Raw genomic sequence first — 19746 nt, 5'->3', positions numbered from 1 at the left:
GCCACCTTGCAATCTACTAGATTTTCTGCTAAGTCTATTGCAGCTTCTACTACGGCAAGAAGACTCCTATGGATTCGCCCTTGGCAAGCGGGAGTTCGCCAAAAGTGGCAGTTATCCCAGGGTCCCTTAAAGCGCGACCTTCTCTTCGGTGATCTTCTGGATCCACTCCTCACGGAAACCACGGACAAGAAGAAAGTTTTGGGTCCAACCACAAAAAAGGCTACCAAAACGCAGTCCTTTCGTCGCCCAGGGCGCCAGCAAGATCAAGCGGCTTCCTACCAGAGATCTCCAGGTCAGTATTCCCCCCGCTTTCGTTCCCAAGGTAGGAACTCCAGGGGTAGAGGGTTTCGCTTCCAAAGGGGAGCTTCCTCTAACAGGGCTTCAAAAAAACCTAGATGGTAATCCTACCTCTATTCCCATAGGGGGTCGCCTAGCTCATCTCGCCTCTAATTGGCGTCTCACCTCCAAGGACCCTTGGGTCATTGACACTGTTCAATCAGGCCTTCTTTTAGAATTTATTTCTCCTCCCCCTAAACGTTTTATTTCCTGCCCTTCTCCCAGGTCATCCTCAGATTGTAACCGTATGGAGGAGGCCATTTCTCATCTTTTGTCCATCAGAGCCATTCAACCGGTCCCTTCCGGTCAGAAGGGCCTAGGTTTTTACTCCATCCTATTTATGGTTCCAAAGTCCTCCGGAGGTTGGAGAGCTATTTTGGATTTAAAGAAACTAAATTTATTCATCAAATATAGGAAGTTTAAGATGCACTCCTTGTCTTCTATTTTGGCCGCCATTCACTCGGGAGATTTCATGGTCTCCTTAGACCTCACTGAGGCCTACCTTCACATTCCTATAGCCAAATGCCACAGAAAATTTTTACGTTTTTCCTTTCAAGGCAGGCATTTCCAGTATAGGGCGATGCCATTTGGCCTTTCCTCGGCCCCTCGGGTCTTTACAAAGCTCTTGGGGTCTCTGGCGGCCTACATCAGGGCGTTTCCCATCCACATTTTATGTTATCTTGATGATATTTTGATTCATGGGAACTCCCTAGAGAAAGTGAAAACAGACCTTTCTGTCACCATGTCAGTCCTTCAGGACCATGGATTTTCCATCAACTTTGATAAAAGCCACCTCCAACCCTCCACATCCATTTCTCACCTGGGATCCATTATTGATTCAGAATCCTCCCAGGTCTTTCTCTCTCCCGAGAGAAAACTCAGTATAGTGGAGTTAATTTCTAGCATTTTATCTCATTCTTCAGTTCCCATAGTCACTCTATCTTCCCTTTTGGGGAAGATGGTGTCATGCATAGGCATCATTCCCTGGGCTCGCCTTCATGCTAGGGAACTCCAGTGGCTTCTGTTACCTTTTCAGAGATCAGGGCACAGCAACTCAAATCGACGCATTGTCATCCCACTGAGTGTTCGCAGATCCTTCAAGTGGTGGAAGTCTCCGGCCATGGACAGAGGATCCCCGTTCAGGTGCCCGGATCAATTTGTCATCACCACAGATGCCAGTCTATCGGGATGGGGCGCCCACGCCCAGGGGATGATAGCCCAGGGCACGTGGTCCCCGGAGGAAGCTTCCAGGCCAATCAATTGGCTAGAGTTAAGAGCCGTTTCCCTGGCTCTGAAGCATTTCTCTCCTCGCATTCCCAACCGGCACGTTCTCATTCTCACCGACAACATTGCCACGAAAAGCCACATTTGCAGACAGGGGGGCACGAGATCCAAGGCTCTCATGAGGGAGGCCCTCAAGCTGGGCCTTTGGGCGGAAAAACATCTCCAGTCGCTCCTGGCCGATCACATCTCGGGGAGTCTCAACGTCCAGGCGGATTGGCTATCCCGGGCAACGATAGACCCAGGAGAGTGGAACCTCCATCAAGACCTGTTCCATCAAATCACCCTCAGATTCGGCCTACCAATTCTGGATCTCTTCGCGACCAATGCGAACGCCCAACTCCCTCGCTTCTATTCCAGATTTCCATCCCCGGGAGCGGAAGCAATCAATGCCCTTCGGAGTCCATGGCCTCCAGGCCTACTCTACGCATTTCCTCCAATTCCAATCCTCCCGGACGTGATTCACAAGGTCCTCACCGAGAGGGCCCGAGTAATCCTAATCGCCCCTCACTGGCCCCGCCGGCCCTGGTTCGCGGATCTCCAACAGCGGTCCGTCCAGGACCCTTGGCGACTCCCCGTTTCGGGGGATATGCTGCGGCAGGGGGCCTCCTTCCATCCAGACCCGGAGTGGTTCCACCTCACCGCCTGGCTGTTATCAGGAGAGATTTAGAACTGCGTGGTCATGACCCCGATTCAGTGGAGGTCATTTTAAAGGCCAGAAGGGGTTCGACCAATCGAATCTACGACCACACGTGGTCCAAGTTTCACCAGTGGTGTCTACAGGAAGGTCTCTCCCCTCTGTGCATCCCCATACACAGAATAATTTCCTTCCTTATGCAAGGCTTCCATAAAGGACTTTCCACCAGCACCCTCCGGCGTCATCTGGCAGCCATTTCATCTGTCCTAGGAGGCCCCCGCAGACAGCCTCTCCGATCCTTCCCTGAAGTTCAGGAATTCCTCAAGGGCATAGCCAACCTCAGACCTTCCAAGGTCCACAGGTACCCATCATGGGATTTGCCACGGGTTCTCCATTCCCTCACGCAGGCACCATACGAACCCCTAAAATCGGCGTCCCTCAGGTACCTATCCTTTAAGGTAGCTTTCCTGGTGGCTATTACCTCTGCCCGACGCATTTCGGAGCTGGCTGCCCTCTCAATCAGGCAGGACCTTTGCCAATTCCATCAGGACAAGGTAGTCTTGCGACTGGACCCCACCTTCTTACCCAAGGTCAGTTCCATGTTCCACAGATCTCAGGATATTGTCCTACCTTCCTTCTGCCTCCAACGAGACCATCCTTTGGCAATTAGATGGCACACCCTGGATCTCACCAGAGCGCTGAGAATCTATATCCAACGCACAGGACCCTTTCGGAGGTCAGAAGCACTTTTTGTAGCCTATCATCCCAGAGTCATGGGGGCCAAAGTGTCTTCAACAGTAATAGGCCGTTGGATCAGAGGGACTATATCTAAGGCCTATGAGTCGGCCTCCCTCTCAGTTCCAAGGAACATCACAGCGCATTCCACCAGGAGCGCAGCCACCTCGGCCGCTTGGGCGACTCAAGCCCCGTTGGAGGAGGTCTGCAAAGCAGCCACTTGGGCCTCGCCAAATTCCTTCATCAGGCACTACAAGATTGATTCTTACGCTTCAGCGGATGCTGCCTTCGGCAGAAGGGTACTCCAATCCGTTATCTCACACGATAGCAAGCTAATCCCACCCTAGGGACCATCTATTGGGTATGTCCCATGTGACTGCTGGACCCGCTCCTTCAGTACGGAGAATAGGCGTTGATTGCTTACCTGAACGCCTCTTCTCGTACGGTGAGCGGGTACAGCAGTCACTTCCCGCCCTTGTATGTGTCTTCTTTATCTGTCTATATCTTTCTTCCTCTAACAATGAGAGTTGAACACTACAGAGCTTCACAACTGAGCCTAGTCTATGGATTCGCGAATTCTGGGGAAGGGGCGGATCCGGCAAGCTTTTTTAATACTAGGCTCAGTTCCACCGGATTGGACATGAGCAACCCATGTGACTGCTGTACCCGCTCACCGTACGAGAAGAGGCGTTCAGGTAAGCAATCAACGCCTATTCTCCCTGCCTTTTCTGGTTATAGTTTCGGAGGCTCAGGTTTGTAAGTGGTAAATAGTCATTGAGAAGAGGCAAAAAAAAAAATCTTGAACACCCAGTTCTTATCTAGAAACGTTTGTAAGTAGAGGCAATTTTACGTAGAGGTACCAGTATACTGGCATGTAATGTGTCTCCTTGTTGCTAATCCCTATCCTGTCTGTACAACTTGATCTTTCAAATCCGCTGCAGTCCCTGACTTCCTCCAGGTGACAAGTCCTAACAATTCCTGGTGAGTCGGCCCTTGGGTAGAGTTGGAGGAGGGAAGAAAGAAAATAGTTCTGTGACACTAGTACAGCCAAGGATGAATGAAGCCTCTCATTACGAGGGCAACAGGAAGACAGTTGTCTGAGACGTAGCACGTACAGAAATATTTGTGCATGTTTGGGGGCTAGTGGCAAGGTTGTGCCTCATGGATCAGGGTTGGATCAGGCTCTCGGAGAGGATATGCTCCTTCTCCCTGCTAAGGTAGATGGACTTTAGGGATGTGGCAACAAGGCAAATGTATGATAGATCAAGAAACATGGCAGCAGTGTTGGGTACGGCTACCAAAAAATTTTACTACCTCACTTTGGGCGTGGCTTATGCAGGGCGCCCTGCATTTTCTTTCAACATCTTTCAGTGCAAATTGGGTGCTCTGGGATGGAGCTCCATCTTCACTACCCCACTGCTGCCCACCCCTGAGTATGTCCCAGTTCTACCAACCGGTAGCGATGGAGGAGGGGGATTCCACCCACCCTCCCCAGATGCTTCTGTGCATGTGCAGAAAGTTCCCGCGGGAACCGGTAGCCCTCGGATTTAGAAACCATCACTGATGGGCAGTTGGCCACCATCACATCCTGTGCCTATGTGGAAACCATGAGATTATATGTTTGGGGGCTAGTGGCAAGGTTGTGCCTCGTGGATCCGGGTTGGATCAGGCTCTCGGAGAGGGGCGGCATATAAATCCAATAAATCTATGTGCTCCTTCTCCCTGCTAAGGTAGATGGACTTTAATAATAATAATAATAATAATAATAATAATAATAATAATAATAATAATAATAATAATAATTTATTGGATTTGTATGCTGCCCCTCTCCGTAGATGTGGCAACAAGGCAAATGTATGATTTACCAAGAAACATGGCAGCAGTGTTGGGTAAGGCCAGTGAAGGGCTACCAAAAAATTTTACTACCTCACTGTGGGCGTTTGAAGGCCTTCAGGGGCAGGTGCCGCTACTGCCACTACCAATGCGCTGCACATGCAGCTTTGGGTATCTGTCATGTGCACATGCGCGCCCAATGAGATTTTGCTTCTGCCCGTGCACAGGAATCAAAATCTTGTGAGGAGACACATGTGCGCTAGAGAGATTTCAGAGAATTTTTTTGCTTTCACACACGCACAGAAGCAAATTTTTTTTGGCCGAAATCTCATGTGCGCACACGCCCCCTCGCGAGATTTTCATTTCATTTCATTTCATTTTATTGGATTTGTAGGCCGCCCCTCTCCGTAGACTCGAGGCGGCTAACAACAGTAGTAAAAACAACATGCGGCAATCCAATACTAAAGAAGCTAAAAACCCTTATTTTAAAACCAATCATACATACAAACGTACCATACATAAATTGTGGAATCCTAGGGGGAAAGAATATTTTAATTCCCCCATGCCTGACGACAGAGGTGGGTTTTTAAGAAGCTTGCAAAAGGCAAGAAGGGTGGGGGCTATTCTAATCTCTGGGGGGGAGTTGGTTCCAGAGGGCCGGGGCCGCCACAGAGAAGGCTCTTCCCCTGGGTCCCGCTCTTCCCCTGGGTCCCCACTACTGTTCATGGGCCAGAAGGAAAGACTTAAGAGAAAGCAGGAGGAGATTTAATCAGTGTCGCTAAAGTCAAAGAAGAAGTTTAAGCTTTCCACAAATCTAGAGCTCCCAAAGAGATTCAACCATCGCCCAGCTAGTGTGGGGATCAGTCAAGATTGTCTTCCAACAAACCGGGGCAAGTCAAGTCTGGATCAGGTTTGCCTACAGATTTAGCAGCTATTTTCTGCAAAGAGACGGGAATTAGGAATTTTTATTCCTTTGCCCCATTCTCCTGTCCCCTCACTATGGTTTCTTCACCCATTTTCCTTAGTCCACCACTTAAACTGGAGCCAAAGCTGAAAAGGTATGGATTCAAAGACGGGCTACAGGAATGGTGGAAGGTCTTAAGCATAAAACGTATCAGGAAAGACTTCATGAACTCAATCTGTATAGTCTGGAGGACAGAAGGAAAAGGGGGGACATGATCGAAACATTTAAATATGTTAAAGGGTTAAATAAGGTTCAGGAGGGAAGTGTTTTTAATAGGAAAGTGAACACAAGAACAAGGGGGCACAATCTGAAGTTAGTTGGGGGAAAGATGAAAAGCAACGTGAGAAAATATTATTTTAGTGAAAGAGTAGTAGATCCTTGGAACAAACTTCCAGCAGACGTGGTTGGTAAATCCACAGTAACTGAATTTAAACATGCCTGGGATAAACATATATCCATTGTAAGATAAAATACAGGAAATGGTATAAGGGCAGACTAGATGGGCCATGAGGTCTTTTTCTGCCATCAGTCTTCTATGTTTCTATTCACAGCTTGGTGTTCTTCTACCTGGCCCATTTAGAATATTTTGGGTGAGAAGTAAAAAAAAACAACCTAAAACAAAACGTAAGGGCTGGTCCTAGGTCTTTCCATGACTTTGGGTGAAGGACCATGTCCTTCCTTGTAAGGATGGGAAGCTGGCAGCATCAGGTCTGAATCCAGCAGCCCTTCTGCTCTGGGTCTTGGGAACCGAAGTGCAGCCTGAACAGGAAGAGGCCATAATTTATAGGAAGTCAATCAGGTTTTGGAGTGCTGCTACTGCTGGGGTTTGGTGTTTTTTGGATCCTCATGGAAATCTGTTAGATTATTATTAGTTGGAAGGGACCTTGTAGGTCATCTAGTCCAGCCCACCCCCTCAAGCGGGAGTCCGTACACCATTTCGGACAAATGGCCGTCCACTCTCCCCTTGAAAGTCTCAAGTGTTGGAGCCCCACAACCTCTGCAGACAAGCTGTTCCACTGGTTGATCGCTCCCACCGTCAGAAAGCGTAATTCAGTGTCCTTATTTTAAGGCTATCAAAAGCCTAAGACCTTAGTGCTATCTGCTGTATTGTGCCCCCACGTCTTACAGAAGCTCAGTGCAATCCTCCAACCTTGACTAATAATCAGTATTGCTTTGGTATCCCCACTCCCACCCTCGTTTGCCAAAGTTATCTAAAAAGTGACGGAAAGGCGTCTGACTCTGAAAGTGACTTCCAGAAGGGGAGAGAGAGATAGGAAAAAAGAGAAAGAGTCGAAGGGGGCTAAGTAGAGTGCAGTCACGTAGACATTGCCTGCAGCAACATATTGACGTTGTGAAGTCTGTGGCTCCCTAATTGCCTGCCAGGGTTTGCTCTACTCTTCCCTCTCCCGACAGCCTTGCCTGAAGGAGACCGAGCAAAGCTGTAGTACTTGAAACTTAGGAGGCCAGGAGGGGTGGGAGCAAAGCTGTAGTACTTGAAACTTAGGAGGCCAGGAGGGGTGGGAGCAAAGCTGTAGTACTTGAAACTTAGGCGGCCAGGGGTGGGTGGGAGTAAAGCTGTAGTACTTGAAACTTAGGTGGCCAGGAGGGATGGGAGCAAAACTGTAGTACTTGAAACTTAGGAGGCTAGGAGGGGTGGGAGCAAAGCTGTAGTACTTGAAACTTAGGAGGCCAGGAGGGATGGGAGCAAAGCTGTAGTACTTAAAACTTAGGAAGCCAGGAGGGGTGGGAGCAAAGCTGTAGTACTTGAAACTTAGGAGGCCAGGAGGGGTGGGAGCAAAGCTGTAGTATTTGAAACTTAGGCGGCCAGGAGGGGTGGGAGCAAAGCTATAGTACTTAAAACTTAGGAGGCTAGGAGGGATGGGAGCAAAGCTGTAGTACTTGAAACTTAGGCGGCCAGGAGGGGTGGGAGCAAAGCTGTAGTACTTGAAACTTAGGAGGCCAGGAGGGGTGGGAGCAAAGCTGTAGTACTTAAAACTTAGGAGGCTAACTAGGAGGGATGGGTGGGCAAGGGGGGTGGGGGCTGTTCCTCGTTTACCTCAGCTCACCCCAGCCTGGAATGCTGGATCTGGCCCCAAAGCCGCACTTGACAAACACGCCTACTTCATACCAGGAATGTGTGAGAGAAGGGATCCTGGATGAGAGCTGCAAGCCAGCGGTGGAGGGCTTGGGGAGGAGCAGAGGGAAGGGAAGGGGACCAATCCGGAGCCCTGAAATCCTGGCAGGGGCTTAGCACATTTGGAAAAGTCCTGATTCCTGATTGTGCTCTTATCTTGCAAACATTTTTTGTGTGGCGGTGCCCTCCTTCTCCCCCCCCTTGCCTTCCTTCCCACATCTGCAAAGCAGTAGAAACTCCCCCCCTCCTCCCGCATCAGAGGTCTGACCACAACCACAGCATTCAGCATGATTCATCTCGCTCTGAAACCCTGCAGCTGGACTCCCCTGAGTGCTGGCTGGGAGGCGCCAGGACTCGGCTGTTCTTGGCGCCGGTCGGATTTCCTGGGCTTGTCCTTTCCCTGGGCAGGAAATCCTGCTCGGGGTGAACAGGAAGCATCCGCGGGTGGGGTCAGAGGGCAGCGGGGATGGACTCTGTAGGGCTCAGCATTGGGGGGGGAGGGGAAGGGGAGCCAGAGTCCGCTGGCTATTTTTAAAGGGAAACTAATTCAGGGCTCACACTAGGAGGAAAGGGGGGGGGGGAGGCAGGGTTGCGATAGGGTTGGAGGAATGTAAGGCTGTCCTAGAAATACTGGACCAAGAGGTTGCCTGCATAACTGTGACTTCCCTTGCTTAGCGATAAGGAAGCTTGAAAGAAAAGGGCTATTCGAGCCATTCTTAGCAAATGTTTACACTCTGCCAAGGCTGTTTTTTGATTGTCCCAAAACAACATGAGAAAATATTATTTTACTCTGAAAGAGTAGTAGATGTTTGGAACAAACTTCCAGCAGACGTGGTTGGTAAATCCACAGCAACTGAATTTAAACATGCCTGGGATAAACATATATCCATCCTAAGATAAAATACAGGAAATAGTATAAGGGCAGACTAGATGGACCATGAGGTCTTTTTCTGCTGTCAGTCTTCTATGTTTCTATTCAGAGGATGCCGGGATAACCATTCCCTCTTTTCTTCCTTCCATGGGAAACTGGGTCAGGAGCATATCCTAAAAAAACATCTTTTCTGGCAGGGTCTTGGTGGTGCTGCTGCTTTCTTTTCCTCCAGGATTCGTACCTGAAGCCATTCAGAAATTGTCCTCAGCTGCTCCAGAGTTAAAAAAAACCCCACCTCTTAAAGCATTCAGTAAACTCCCAGGGTTTGGACACGGGAGGGTCGCCTGGTCATCTTTCTACCAGCTGTTTGGTTAGTGTTGCTGTGAGGTCACCCGTAAAGGGCGAAATTGGCCAGGAAACCTATGGCAGAATCACTTTCTTCTGATCTCTGGGCGTTTTCTTTAAAAACCTTTCCGCTTTAAGCAGCAGGAGAGCTCTCATCCTGTACTGTCCGTCCGATCCCATGTTTGATGTTCTGTGTCAATCTAAATGGTGGGGGGGTGAGCTACGCTTCATAGTGAAGCAGGAGAGAGACGAGAGAGACGGCCCCCTCTCGGCTGCAACCTAGTGTAAAACCCCTCCCCCCCCATGAAACTGTTTTCTAATGAACTCAATCTGTATAGTCTGGACTCTGGAGGACAGAAGGGAAAGGGGGGACATGATCGAAACATTTAAATATGTTAAAAAGTTAAATAAGGTTCAGGAGGGAAGTGTTTTTAATAGGAAAGGGAACACAAGCACAAGGGGGCTCAATCTGAGGTTAGTGGGGGGAAAGATCAGATGCAATGTGAGAAAATATTATTTTACTGAAAGAGGAGTAGATGCTTTGAACAAACTTCCCGCAGACGTGGTTGGTAAATCCACAGTAACTGAATTTAAACATGCCTGGGATAAACATAGATCCATCCTAAAATAAAATATAGGAAATAGTATAAGGGCAGACTAGATGGACCATGAGGTCTTTTTCTGCCGTCAATCTTCTGTTTCTTCTATGTTTCTATAGTTTTAGCGCCTTGTTAGAACAGCTGTAAACCCACATTTGAAATGAGCCTGAGCCAATTGATACGTGGGCTCCCTTGGACTTCACATGTAGAAAACATGCGTGCAAAGCCAAAGCAAGTTTTCACAGGTAGCTCCGCTCACTGATTTATCTCTCTGTCAAAAGTTGCCTTTGCCTCATACCTCACCCACCTCGAGGAAAGCATTTTCCCCACTACTTAGATTCAGAGTTGGAAGGGACCTTGTAGGTCATCTAGTCCAACCTCACCTGCCCAAGCAGCAGACCCTACACCAGTGATGGCAAATCTTTTTTTCCTCAGATGCCGAAAGCGTGCGCTCATATGCTATAGCAGGGGTCTTCAAACTTGGGAACTTTAAGATTTGTGGACTTCAACTCCCAGAATTCCCCAGCCAGCCAAGCTGGCTGGGGAATTCTGGGAGTTGAAGTCCACAAGTCTTAAAGTTCCCAAGTTTGGAGACCCCTGTGCTATAGTATGAGCAGGTGTGCCCACACACATAATTCAATGCCCCCGCAACCTACCCCCCCACGCATGCGTGCTTGACCCCCCCCCTACTGCCCCTCCCCCTGTATATGATGCCCCCTTCTCCCGTTTCCCAACTTCCAATGGGCCTGGTAGGCCTGTTTTTCACCCTCTCCAGGCACCAGACATTTTCTTGGAGTCTGGAGAGGGTGAAAACGGCCTTCCCTGCCCCCCTGGAGGTCCTCCATAGGCCAAAATTGCTCTCCTAGAGCCTCAGCGCCCCAATGGGCCCGGTAGGCCTTTAGTAGGCCCAATGGGCCCGGTAGGCCTGTAGTAGGCCCAATGGGCCCAGTAGCCACCCCGAGTCTGAGGAGAGGGGCGGCATACAAGTCTAATAAATTAAATTGAATTAAACTTTCCTTCTCTCCAGGCACCAGACATTTTCTTGGAGTCTGGAGACGGTGAAAATGGCCTTCTCCGGCCCCCTGGAGGTCCTCCATAGGCCAAAATTGCTCTCCCAGAGCCTCAGCGCAAGCCAAATATCAGCTGGAGCTGAACGAGGGCAACGGCTCACATGCTGGCAGATATGGCTCCATGTGCCACCTGTGGCACGCATGCTATGGGTTCGCCATCACGGCCCTATACCATTTCTGACAGATGTCAGTCCAGTCTCTTCTGGAAAGCTTCCAGTGCCGAAGCTCGCACAACTTCTGAAGGCAATTTCTGTTCCATGGGTTGATTGTTCTCACTGCCAGAACATTTCTGACTTTGTGATGGCTGGAGAGGGGAAGGAATAAAAGTCAGTAGAAAAACATATTAATCCCTGTTTTTTACTGTGTCCTGCTTGCTTATTAATAAGAACAGCATCCTTTTGCCAACACCGTATCTGTGGCAGGTTAGAGATCATCACCAGAGGCAGCTTACGTTGTGCTGATGTACTTTTCTGCTAACTCAAGGACTGGGGAGAAACCTCAGCTGTGCCTTGGCTATTTTAATATCCCCAGCCCTCACCTTCTGAGATTTTAATATAGGCTCCTGTAAGGACAACATCCAGGCTTTTATTTGTATCTGTGGAAGTGTTCTCTACCACCAAGACTCAGAACTCTGTACTTCTGGGACTGTTATTGTGCAAGACTGGAATTTCTGATCTGGGGAGGAAGTGTCCATCTTCCAGAGTTTGACATTTTATTTGTAAATTGTAATTAGGAATATGCAGTCATCGGTGCCCCCCCCCCCCACTTTTAAAGCTAAACCTCAAATATTACAAAAGTCATTCTACTGTGCACAGTAGAATAATAATTAATAATAATTTATTAGATTTGTATGCCACCCCTCTCCGAGGACTCGGAGCAGCTTACAGTATAGGTTGTTGGATGCACCAGCTTTAAATGTTAATAGAAACATAGAAGACTGACAGCAGAAAAAGACCTCATGATCCATCTAGTCTGCCCTTATACTATTTTCTGTATTTTATCTTTGGATGAATATATGTTTATCTCAGGCATGTTTAAATTCAGTTACTGTGGATTTATCAACCACGTCTGCTGGAAGTTTGTTCCAAGGATCTACTACTCTTTCAGTAAAATAATATTTTCTCATGTTGCTTTTCATCTTTCCCCCAACTAACTTCAGATTGTGTCCCCTTGTTCTTGTGTTCACTTTCCTATTAAAAACACTTTCCTCCTGAACGTTATTTAACCCTTTAACATATTTAAATGTTTCGATCATGTCCCCCCTTTTCCTTCTGTCCTCCACACTATACAGATTGAGTTCATTAAGTCTTTCCTGATACGTTTTATGCTTAAGACCTTCCACCATTCTTGTAGCCCGTCTTTGGACCCGTTCAATTTTGTCAATATCTTTTTGTAAGTGAGGTCTCCAGAACTGAACACAGTACTCCAAATGTGGTCTCACCAGCGCTCTATATAAGGGGATCACAATCTCCCTCTTCCTGCTTGTTATACCTCTAGCTATGCAGCCAAGCATCCTACTTGCTTTCCCTACCACCCGACCACACTGCTCCCCCATTTTGAGACTGTCAGAAATCACTACCCCTAAATCCTTCTCTTCTGAATGTTCTCTACTGCAGAGATGGGTAACCTCATCCAATGCAGTTTTTGAAAGTCTATGGAGATTCTCAGTTCATCCAGGTCATGGTTGTCCTAAAGATGCTATATTTCAAGAGGCAACTGGACTTTTTGGGTTTATTTCTCCGAAGATATTTTGCTTCTTATCCAAGGAGCTTCCTCAGCTCTAACCATGCTACCACGTACTGACTGCTTGATTACTGAATTTGAGCAACATGATTTCCCAACGGTTGGAGATGTTCAAGGGTGAAATAGGATTTATAATAAGCAACTCGCTGCGGCCAGTAAGAGCCCAGAGTTGGCCTTCTCCAGGTCCCATCCGTCAAACAATGTCGGTTGGTGGGGCCTTGGGGAAGAGCCTTCTCTGTGGTGGCTCCGACACTTTGGAATCAACTGCCCCCAGAGATCTGCACTATCTCCACCCTACCAGTCTTCCGGAAAGCCGTTAAGACCTGGCTTTTCCGGCGGACTTGGAATTAGGATTGACTGCAAGTATGTATGGGTTTTTTAAGGATATTATTGTTTTTATTGTACTGTTGATTTTATCGTTGTATTTTTTATTGCTCTTCTATTTATGACTATTGTTAGCCGCTCTGAGTCCTTTTTGGAGTGAGCGGCATATAAATACAAATAATAAAGAAAGAAAGAATAAACACAAATTTCCCACTCAAAAATGGAAGCTCAGCTTCAGCCCAGTGCATAGCCACCAGCCTCCTTCCTGTTTGCATCACTGAGCTCTCTGTAGCTCTCACTCCTCAAAAGCCATGGAGTAAGGCCTATATAATAATACGACACAAATTCATCTATTAATCAGAATTTAAATATATAGAATTTTCTAATGTAGTTTATGTGATAGAAGTATTTTTGTTCTATTTTAGATATATATAGAACCTCTAGTAATTATTGGATAAGTTGATATTGAATTAATTAATTTAATGTAGAAATGAAAGTTTGAATTAAGATGGGTACAATATAGAGTTTGATGTTGTTTACACTGATGTAATGTAATTTTTCAATGTAAGGTGGGAAAAAGATTGTTGTTTTTTCTGGGTTTTCTTTATTTTGATAATATTATATAAGTTCTATAGAATGTTCTTTATAATGGAAGAAAACAAGCTTCCACTGAATGATAAATGTTTTACTTTAAGCATGGTTTTAGTGTTTGTACTTATGTATTGTTTTTTATTCTATGTTGGAGAAAAATAAAATTTCTATTTGGAAAAAAAAAAAATAGCCGTGGAGCAAGGCGTCCCTCGCCAAACAGACCTAGCCCTGTTCTACCGGGAGTCTTCCATTTGCAAGCCCAGTTGGGCCCAGAATCTCATGTCTAAGCCAGGGGGTCGTTGTAACCTCACATCTGAGGTTACAACTCCTTTTGCCACAGTTTGTTCAGCAAATCGCTGCGGTTGTAACATGAGTTATTTGTGGTCCTTAAGCAAATCAGGCTTCCCCCATTCACTTGGTTAGCTAGGAAGGATATGCAAATGGCAATCAGGCAACCCTGAGATGCTACAACTGTTGTAACTACTACATGCCAAAGCACCCAAACTTTGAACATGTGACTGTGGGGATGTTATAAAAGTTGTCATCACTGTTATGACAGTGTTGTTCAGAGGTGGGTTCCTGCTGGCACACGCTCCAGGAGTGGCCCGCCGATTGCGCAGTTTTGGCGCAACGAATCTGGTGCTGTCTTTGCCGGCCTGTGTGCGCCGCCATCTCTTTTCCCCCTTATTTTTGGTGATTTTTCAGCTCTCTGTGCATGCACAGAAAGAAAATCATCCCTCTGCACATGCACAGAAGCAAAATCACGCAGCGCACCGGTAGGAAGGTGAGAGGAACCCGCCCCTGGTGGTGTTGTAACATCAAACAGTCACTAAATGAATGATTATAAGTTGAGGACTATCTGTAATCCATCTTAAATGTAATCTAGCGTCACTTTGCTGTTCATTTGCTGTCAGAACTAATGGTCAATTGCTCTGGTTCCCAACATGGGGCCTGCGCCCCACAGGCAATTTGATTTTTAAGGGTGGGGGGCAATTGGAATGTTCTTTAAACAAAGTTATTGGCCTTTTAGGCTTGCTTCGCATGAGTAGGAGTTCACTTTTTGAATACTAAGCATTATATGTCATGCATCAAGATTTTAGAGATGCTTAAAAGTTGGGCATGGCCAAAAAAAGCTTGGGAACCAGTGGCCTAATAATGCCTTTGAAATTGGAAGAGCCTGCAGTTAACTAACAATACCTCTTTGACCACTGAGTTATCTATAAGGCTGCTCCATATCTGTGGATCTCTTGGGAACTTCACCAACCACTGGTCAATCCACTCTCACCTCCCTAATATCTTCCAGCTATATGTTCTAATACCAAGGCTATCCATTTGGAGATCCAGAAAGCAAACTGTCTTGTTGTCCGGTTCTCTCCAAACAGAGATACCTATAGGTCAGTGATGGTGAACCTATGGCATGGGTGCCACAGGTGGCAAGTGGAGCCATATCTGCTGGCATGCAAGCCATTGCCCTAGCTCAGCTCCAACATGCATGTGTGTTCCAGCCAGCTGATTTTTGGCTCTCACAGAGGCTCTGGGAGGGCGTTTCTAGCTTCCAGAGACCCTCTGGGGGGATGGGAAGGACATTTTTCCCCTTCCCCAGCTCCAAGGAAGTCTTTGGAGCTATGGGAGGGCGAAACACGAGTCTACTGGGCCCATCAGAAGTTGGGAAACAGGCTGTTTCCAGCCTCCAGGGGGCCTCCAGGAGGCGGAGGAAGCTGTTTTCGTCCTCTCCAGGCACAGAATTATGGGTGTGGGCACTCACACATGCGCGATAGCATGCTTTCAGGCTCTTCCAGTACCCAAGGAAAAAAGGTTCGCCATCACTGCTATAGGTCTTTCCCGATTAAAAAAAGTTATACACAGTAGAAAAGTGGGCTATGCTAAATGTAATTTATATTAGTTACCATTTTTGTGTGTGTTCAACTTCTTGGCTAAGGGCTCCTTCACAGACACATTATATCAAGCCCTGCAGATATGTGACAGAAACAGAGGTATCCAGTGGACTACCCAAATCTGAACAAACTTCAGCTTCTTGGCTGTTTTGGTGAAGAACTTGCCATGGGGGGGGGGGGGGGGAGAAACCAAGGGCCAAATATAGCCCATGAAGCACTCTTTTCCCCACCAGTAGTGGACCCTGATTATCCTACAGCTGTCAGCCTTGATGGCTTCAAGGCAGGATTAGACAGATTCATGGATGCCAAGTGTATCGGTGGTTATTGAAATGGATGTCCATGTGCCGCCTCTATGTTGGTTGAAGCAAGCAGGATTCCCTTGGGTACCATTTGTTGGGGGTCAAGGGAAAGGGAGGGTTTTGCCTTCTCCTTCTGCTCAAGATCTCCATGGACAATTGGTGGGCCACTGTGTGACACAGAATGCTGGACTCGATGGGCATTGGCCCGATTCAGCATGGCTCTTCTTATGTTCTTATGTTATATTGAAAAGCAGCTCTAACTCCTGAATAGAGAAAAACTTTTATTTTCCAGTCTTCTTGAGTGTGGGGAGGGAGCAGGAGAAGAGTCTATGAAGGAGAAGTATGTCCAGGGAGGATAGTTAAGATCATTATATCCATTTCCCAAACTGGCTTTAATTGCCGCGCTTATTCTACCCCTTATCTTGATGCTTTTCTGTATTTGCAGATACGGCAAAATTGTCTCCACCAAGGCTATCCTGGATAAGACAACCAATAAATGCAAAGGTGAGCTCCGCCTGGATTTGCATGGAGTATATTATGTGGTATCCACAGGACCCGAACCAGAGTCTGGATAATGTGTGGGTTTTGTTTGGGGGGTGGGGTGTCTCAAAGGGGGAAGTGCAGAGCTCTCCTGTTTCTGTAAACCCTTATATCCCGTGGCGGATTGCTACTGGTACGGTAAAGCAGTGTTTCCCAACCTTGGCAACTTGAAGATATCTGGACTTCAACTCCCAGAATTCCCCAGCCAGCATTTGCTGGCTGGGGAATTCTGGGAGTTGAAGTCCAAATATCTTCAAGTTGCCAAGGTTGGGAAACACTGCAGTAGAGGATAGCGCATCAGTAGCCATTGCTGCACTGTGCACACAGCTTTGTTTAACGTGTGTGTGTGCACGCATCCCAGTGTGTTTTGGCTTGTGTGTCTGCGCAGGAAGCAAAATTTCACGATGCAACATGCACGCAAGAAATATATCGGTGAATTTTTTTTGTTGCTTCTGCGCATGCGCGGAGGCAAAAAAAAATCACCAAAATCTCGCATAAACGCAACCCCCCTCTTGCAAGATTTTGTCTCCTGTGCATGTGCAGAAGGAAAACCATGCTGGGACGCACAAGTGCGCAGGCAAGCTGACCGAAGCTGCGGGCGCAGTGCATTGGTAGTGACAATAATAGAAATGATTGTGTAGTATCGATTGTTTTTTAAGGTAATGGGTTTTAGTTACAGTTCTTCGTGATTAGATTTGTATTTGTATTGTTCCATTGTTGTTGTGAGCCGTCCCGAGTCTTCGGAGAGGGGCGGCATACAAGTCTAATATATTATTAATTATTACTATTAATCTGCCCCTGCTTATATCGCACACACACACACAGACACAGACACAGACACAGACTCACTCACTCCTCTTTGGAGTAGCCTGACAAAGTAATCTCTCCAAAGCTGAGGTTGGCAAAGATGAAACCCCCCACGTAAGGCTGGGGGTATGGGTGTCTGGGGCAGGTTCAGAATTGGATTCCGGAGCCAAACTTCCTGGGGGAGGAGGGGCCGAGTCTAAAGGTGGGGATGATTTATTGGCATGAAGGGTGATGGTTATGGAGGAGGGAGGGGGGGAGTTGCATTCCTGAAATGCCAGACATTGCTGGGGAGAAGGGGAGGGGAAAAAATGGAGCATCCACTCAGAGTGCAAACTGAAGGTAGAAGAGGAGGAGGAGGAGGGGCGGGAAGAGGAAGAAGAGAAGGGGCGTCCTGCAGTCTCTATGGTTTAATGGTAAGACAGATCCTCCTCCTCCTCTGGCGTCCGTACCAATGTTTGCTAACCCGCCAGATAACATTAGTCTCTCCCCCCCCCATCTCAGAATGATTGCTGTTTGTGGTGTGCTGGTTGAAGGTGTGGTGCAGCTGGGAATGTAAAATAGGAGGGTGGGGCAGGAGGGCTTTGCTCCTCCGTGGAGGTGAGTCTCTCTGCTACTCACCCAGGCATACAGAGGGCCGCAGGAAGGATCCTCCTCTACGAGTAGCCCTCAACATATGGCCGCAATTGATGTATGCAAAATGTATGACGCTGAGGGAAAATGTATCCAATGAGTTTTGCTCCATTTACAACCTTTTTTTTGGGGGGGGGTGCAGTTGTTTAAGTTAGTAACAGGGTTGTGAAGTGAAAATGGCTCCCCCCCCACGGACTTTGCTTGTCAGAAGGTCACATGATCCCTTGGGACCCTACACCCGTCATAAACATTGAAAAAGCGTCTGGCAGGCCAAAGCCTCTACTCCACGAAGGCTTCGGCCTGATTACACTGAATTTTGATCAGGTGACCAGGGGGAACGCCACAAAACGGTTGTAAGTGTGAAAACTGGTCATAAGTCCCTTTTTTTCTCCAGTGATGTAGCTTCAAATTGTCTCTAAACTGTAAGTCGAAGAAGGTCAACAAAGACTGACCTCTCCTCTCCTTCCATCTTCAGGTTATGGCTTTGTGGATTTTGACAGCCCCACAGCAGCTCAGAAAGCTGTGACTGCACTCAAGGCCAGTGGGGTCCAAGCCCAGATGGCCAAGGTAAGCTTTGAGCTGCAGCCCTACATCCCTTCCACGAATGAGCATGGGAAAATGCCTGACCATCACAGTTAAACATCTAGTCCTACCCCCAACAAGACGCTCCTTCTACTTTAGCTCTGTTGAAACAATCCCCTTCTCATCACCTGGCCATGATGGAGATGTTTTCCTAATGGAGTCTATTCTCCCACGTTGCTGTGTTACCCAGAGCTTCAAGGGTACCACTGGTGCTTCACTCCGTCCGGTTGGTGTGGTGGTGCTGGGAACAGACCCTACGAGTAGACCTGGTGGTGATTTCTGCAGGAACGTGGAGTTTCTATTCAAGCCATCATTCAGTTAAGGCCTAAGCAGACAAGAGCTAATGTCCATAGAATAGAACGGAACAGAACAGCTTTATTGGCCAAGTGTGATTGGACACACAAGGAATTCGTCATTGGTGCACATGCTCTCAGTGTGCATGAAAGAAAAGATATTATATGTGGATCGACCCCAGCTGTTACGTGAGACTCTACCATAGCAGATTATTTATCGATTAAGTTCAATATCCTGGCCTTGGAATCCCAGAATAATTTCCAGTATTATTCCATCTCACTTGGTCAGGCTATGATTCCTTTCCCAAGTTCTCTGGGGAAAAGAATACTTCTCCCCCCCCCCTCAAAAAAAAAGTCTTTTAAACTGGAGTATGGCACTGATTGAAGAAAACTTTTGTATCTTGCTGATCCTTTTAATTCCACTTTCCCCACGCTGGTGCTTTCCAGATACATTGGGAGACGTTCTGGAAATTTGGGTGCCATTTGGTTGGGGCTGGTTGCTTTGAACCAGGTGGCAATTTTGATATTGAAACAAGGTGGAGTCCCTCTTTCTCCTCCAAGTGAGAGAGAGGGTGAGAGAGACAGGCAGAGAGACTCCGTGGCCCCTCGGGAAGGAACTGGGCCATGCAAGCAGTGGGTGTGTGCACAAAATCCATTCCCTCTCCCCACCCCAGCTCCACAAAGCCAGAAACATTAGGGTTCACTCTTCTGTAGACTGAGAGAGCTCCATATAAGAAATAAGTAATGCTCTCTTACCCCAAGAATATCTTCACATTCGATGGGTGGCGGATGTTCTTCTCTGCTACTCCAGTAGATTAGGTCCCACAGAGTTGGCCTTCTCCGGGTCCCATCGACTAAACAATGTCGTCTGGTGGGACCCAGGGGAAGAGCCTTCTCTGTGGCGGCCCCGGCCCTCTGGAACCAACTCCCCCCAGAGATTAGGTCTGCCCCCACCCTCCTCACCTTTTGTAAGTTATTAAAAACTTATCTTTGCCACCAGGTATGGGGAAACTAAAACACACCCCAATTGTCAAGGCTGGTGTATGGTTTGATTGGTTGTGTGATTATTTTATTTTATTATAAGGGTTTTAAATTGTATTTAAAAATTGGATTTGTACACTGTTTATGTTGTTGTGTGCCGCCCCGAGTCCTCGGAAAGGGGTGGCATACAAATCTAAGAAACTATTATCATTATTATTATTATTATTATTATTATTATTATTATTATTAATTAGAT

At 47.3% G+C, this 19746-nt stretch overlaps 1 protein-coding gene across 23 annotated transcripts in view; it reads left to right on the top strand.

Moving 5' to 3' along the window:
- The window catches only part of RBMS2 (RNA binding motif single stranded interacting protein 2), a 547749-nt gene that overhangs the window by 57317 nt on the left and 470686 nt on the right, over positions 1 to 19746 (top strand). For all 23 annotated transcript variants that reach the window (XM_070740625.1, XM_070740639.1, XM_070740624.1 and 20 more), the window contains 2 exons: positions 16103 to 16161; positions 18110 to 18201. In XM_070740625.1, the coding sequence (XP_070596726.1) occupies positions 16103 to 16161; positions 18110 to 18201 (151 nt within the window). The remainder of the gene's footprint in view (positions 1 to 16102; positions 16162 to 18109; positions 18202 to 19746) is intronic.

This window comes from Erythrolamprus reginae, chromosome 2 (assembly GCF_031021105.1).
Source record: "Erythrolamprus reginae isolate rEryReg1 chromosome 2, rEryReg1.hap1, whole genome shotgun sequence".
Taxonomy (NCBI): domain Eukaryota; kingdom Metazoa; phylum Chordata; class Lepidosauria; order Squamata; family Dipsadidae; genus Erythrolamprus; species Erythrolamprus reginae.
This window is presented reverse-complemented; position numbering and strand designations above follow the sequence as displayed.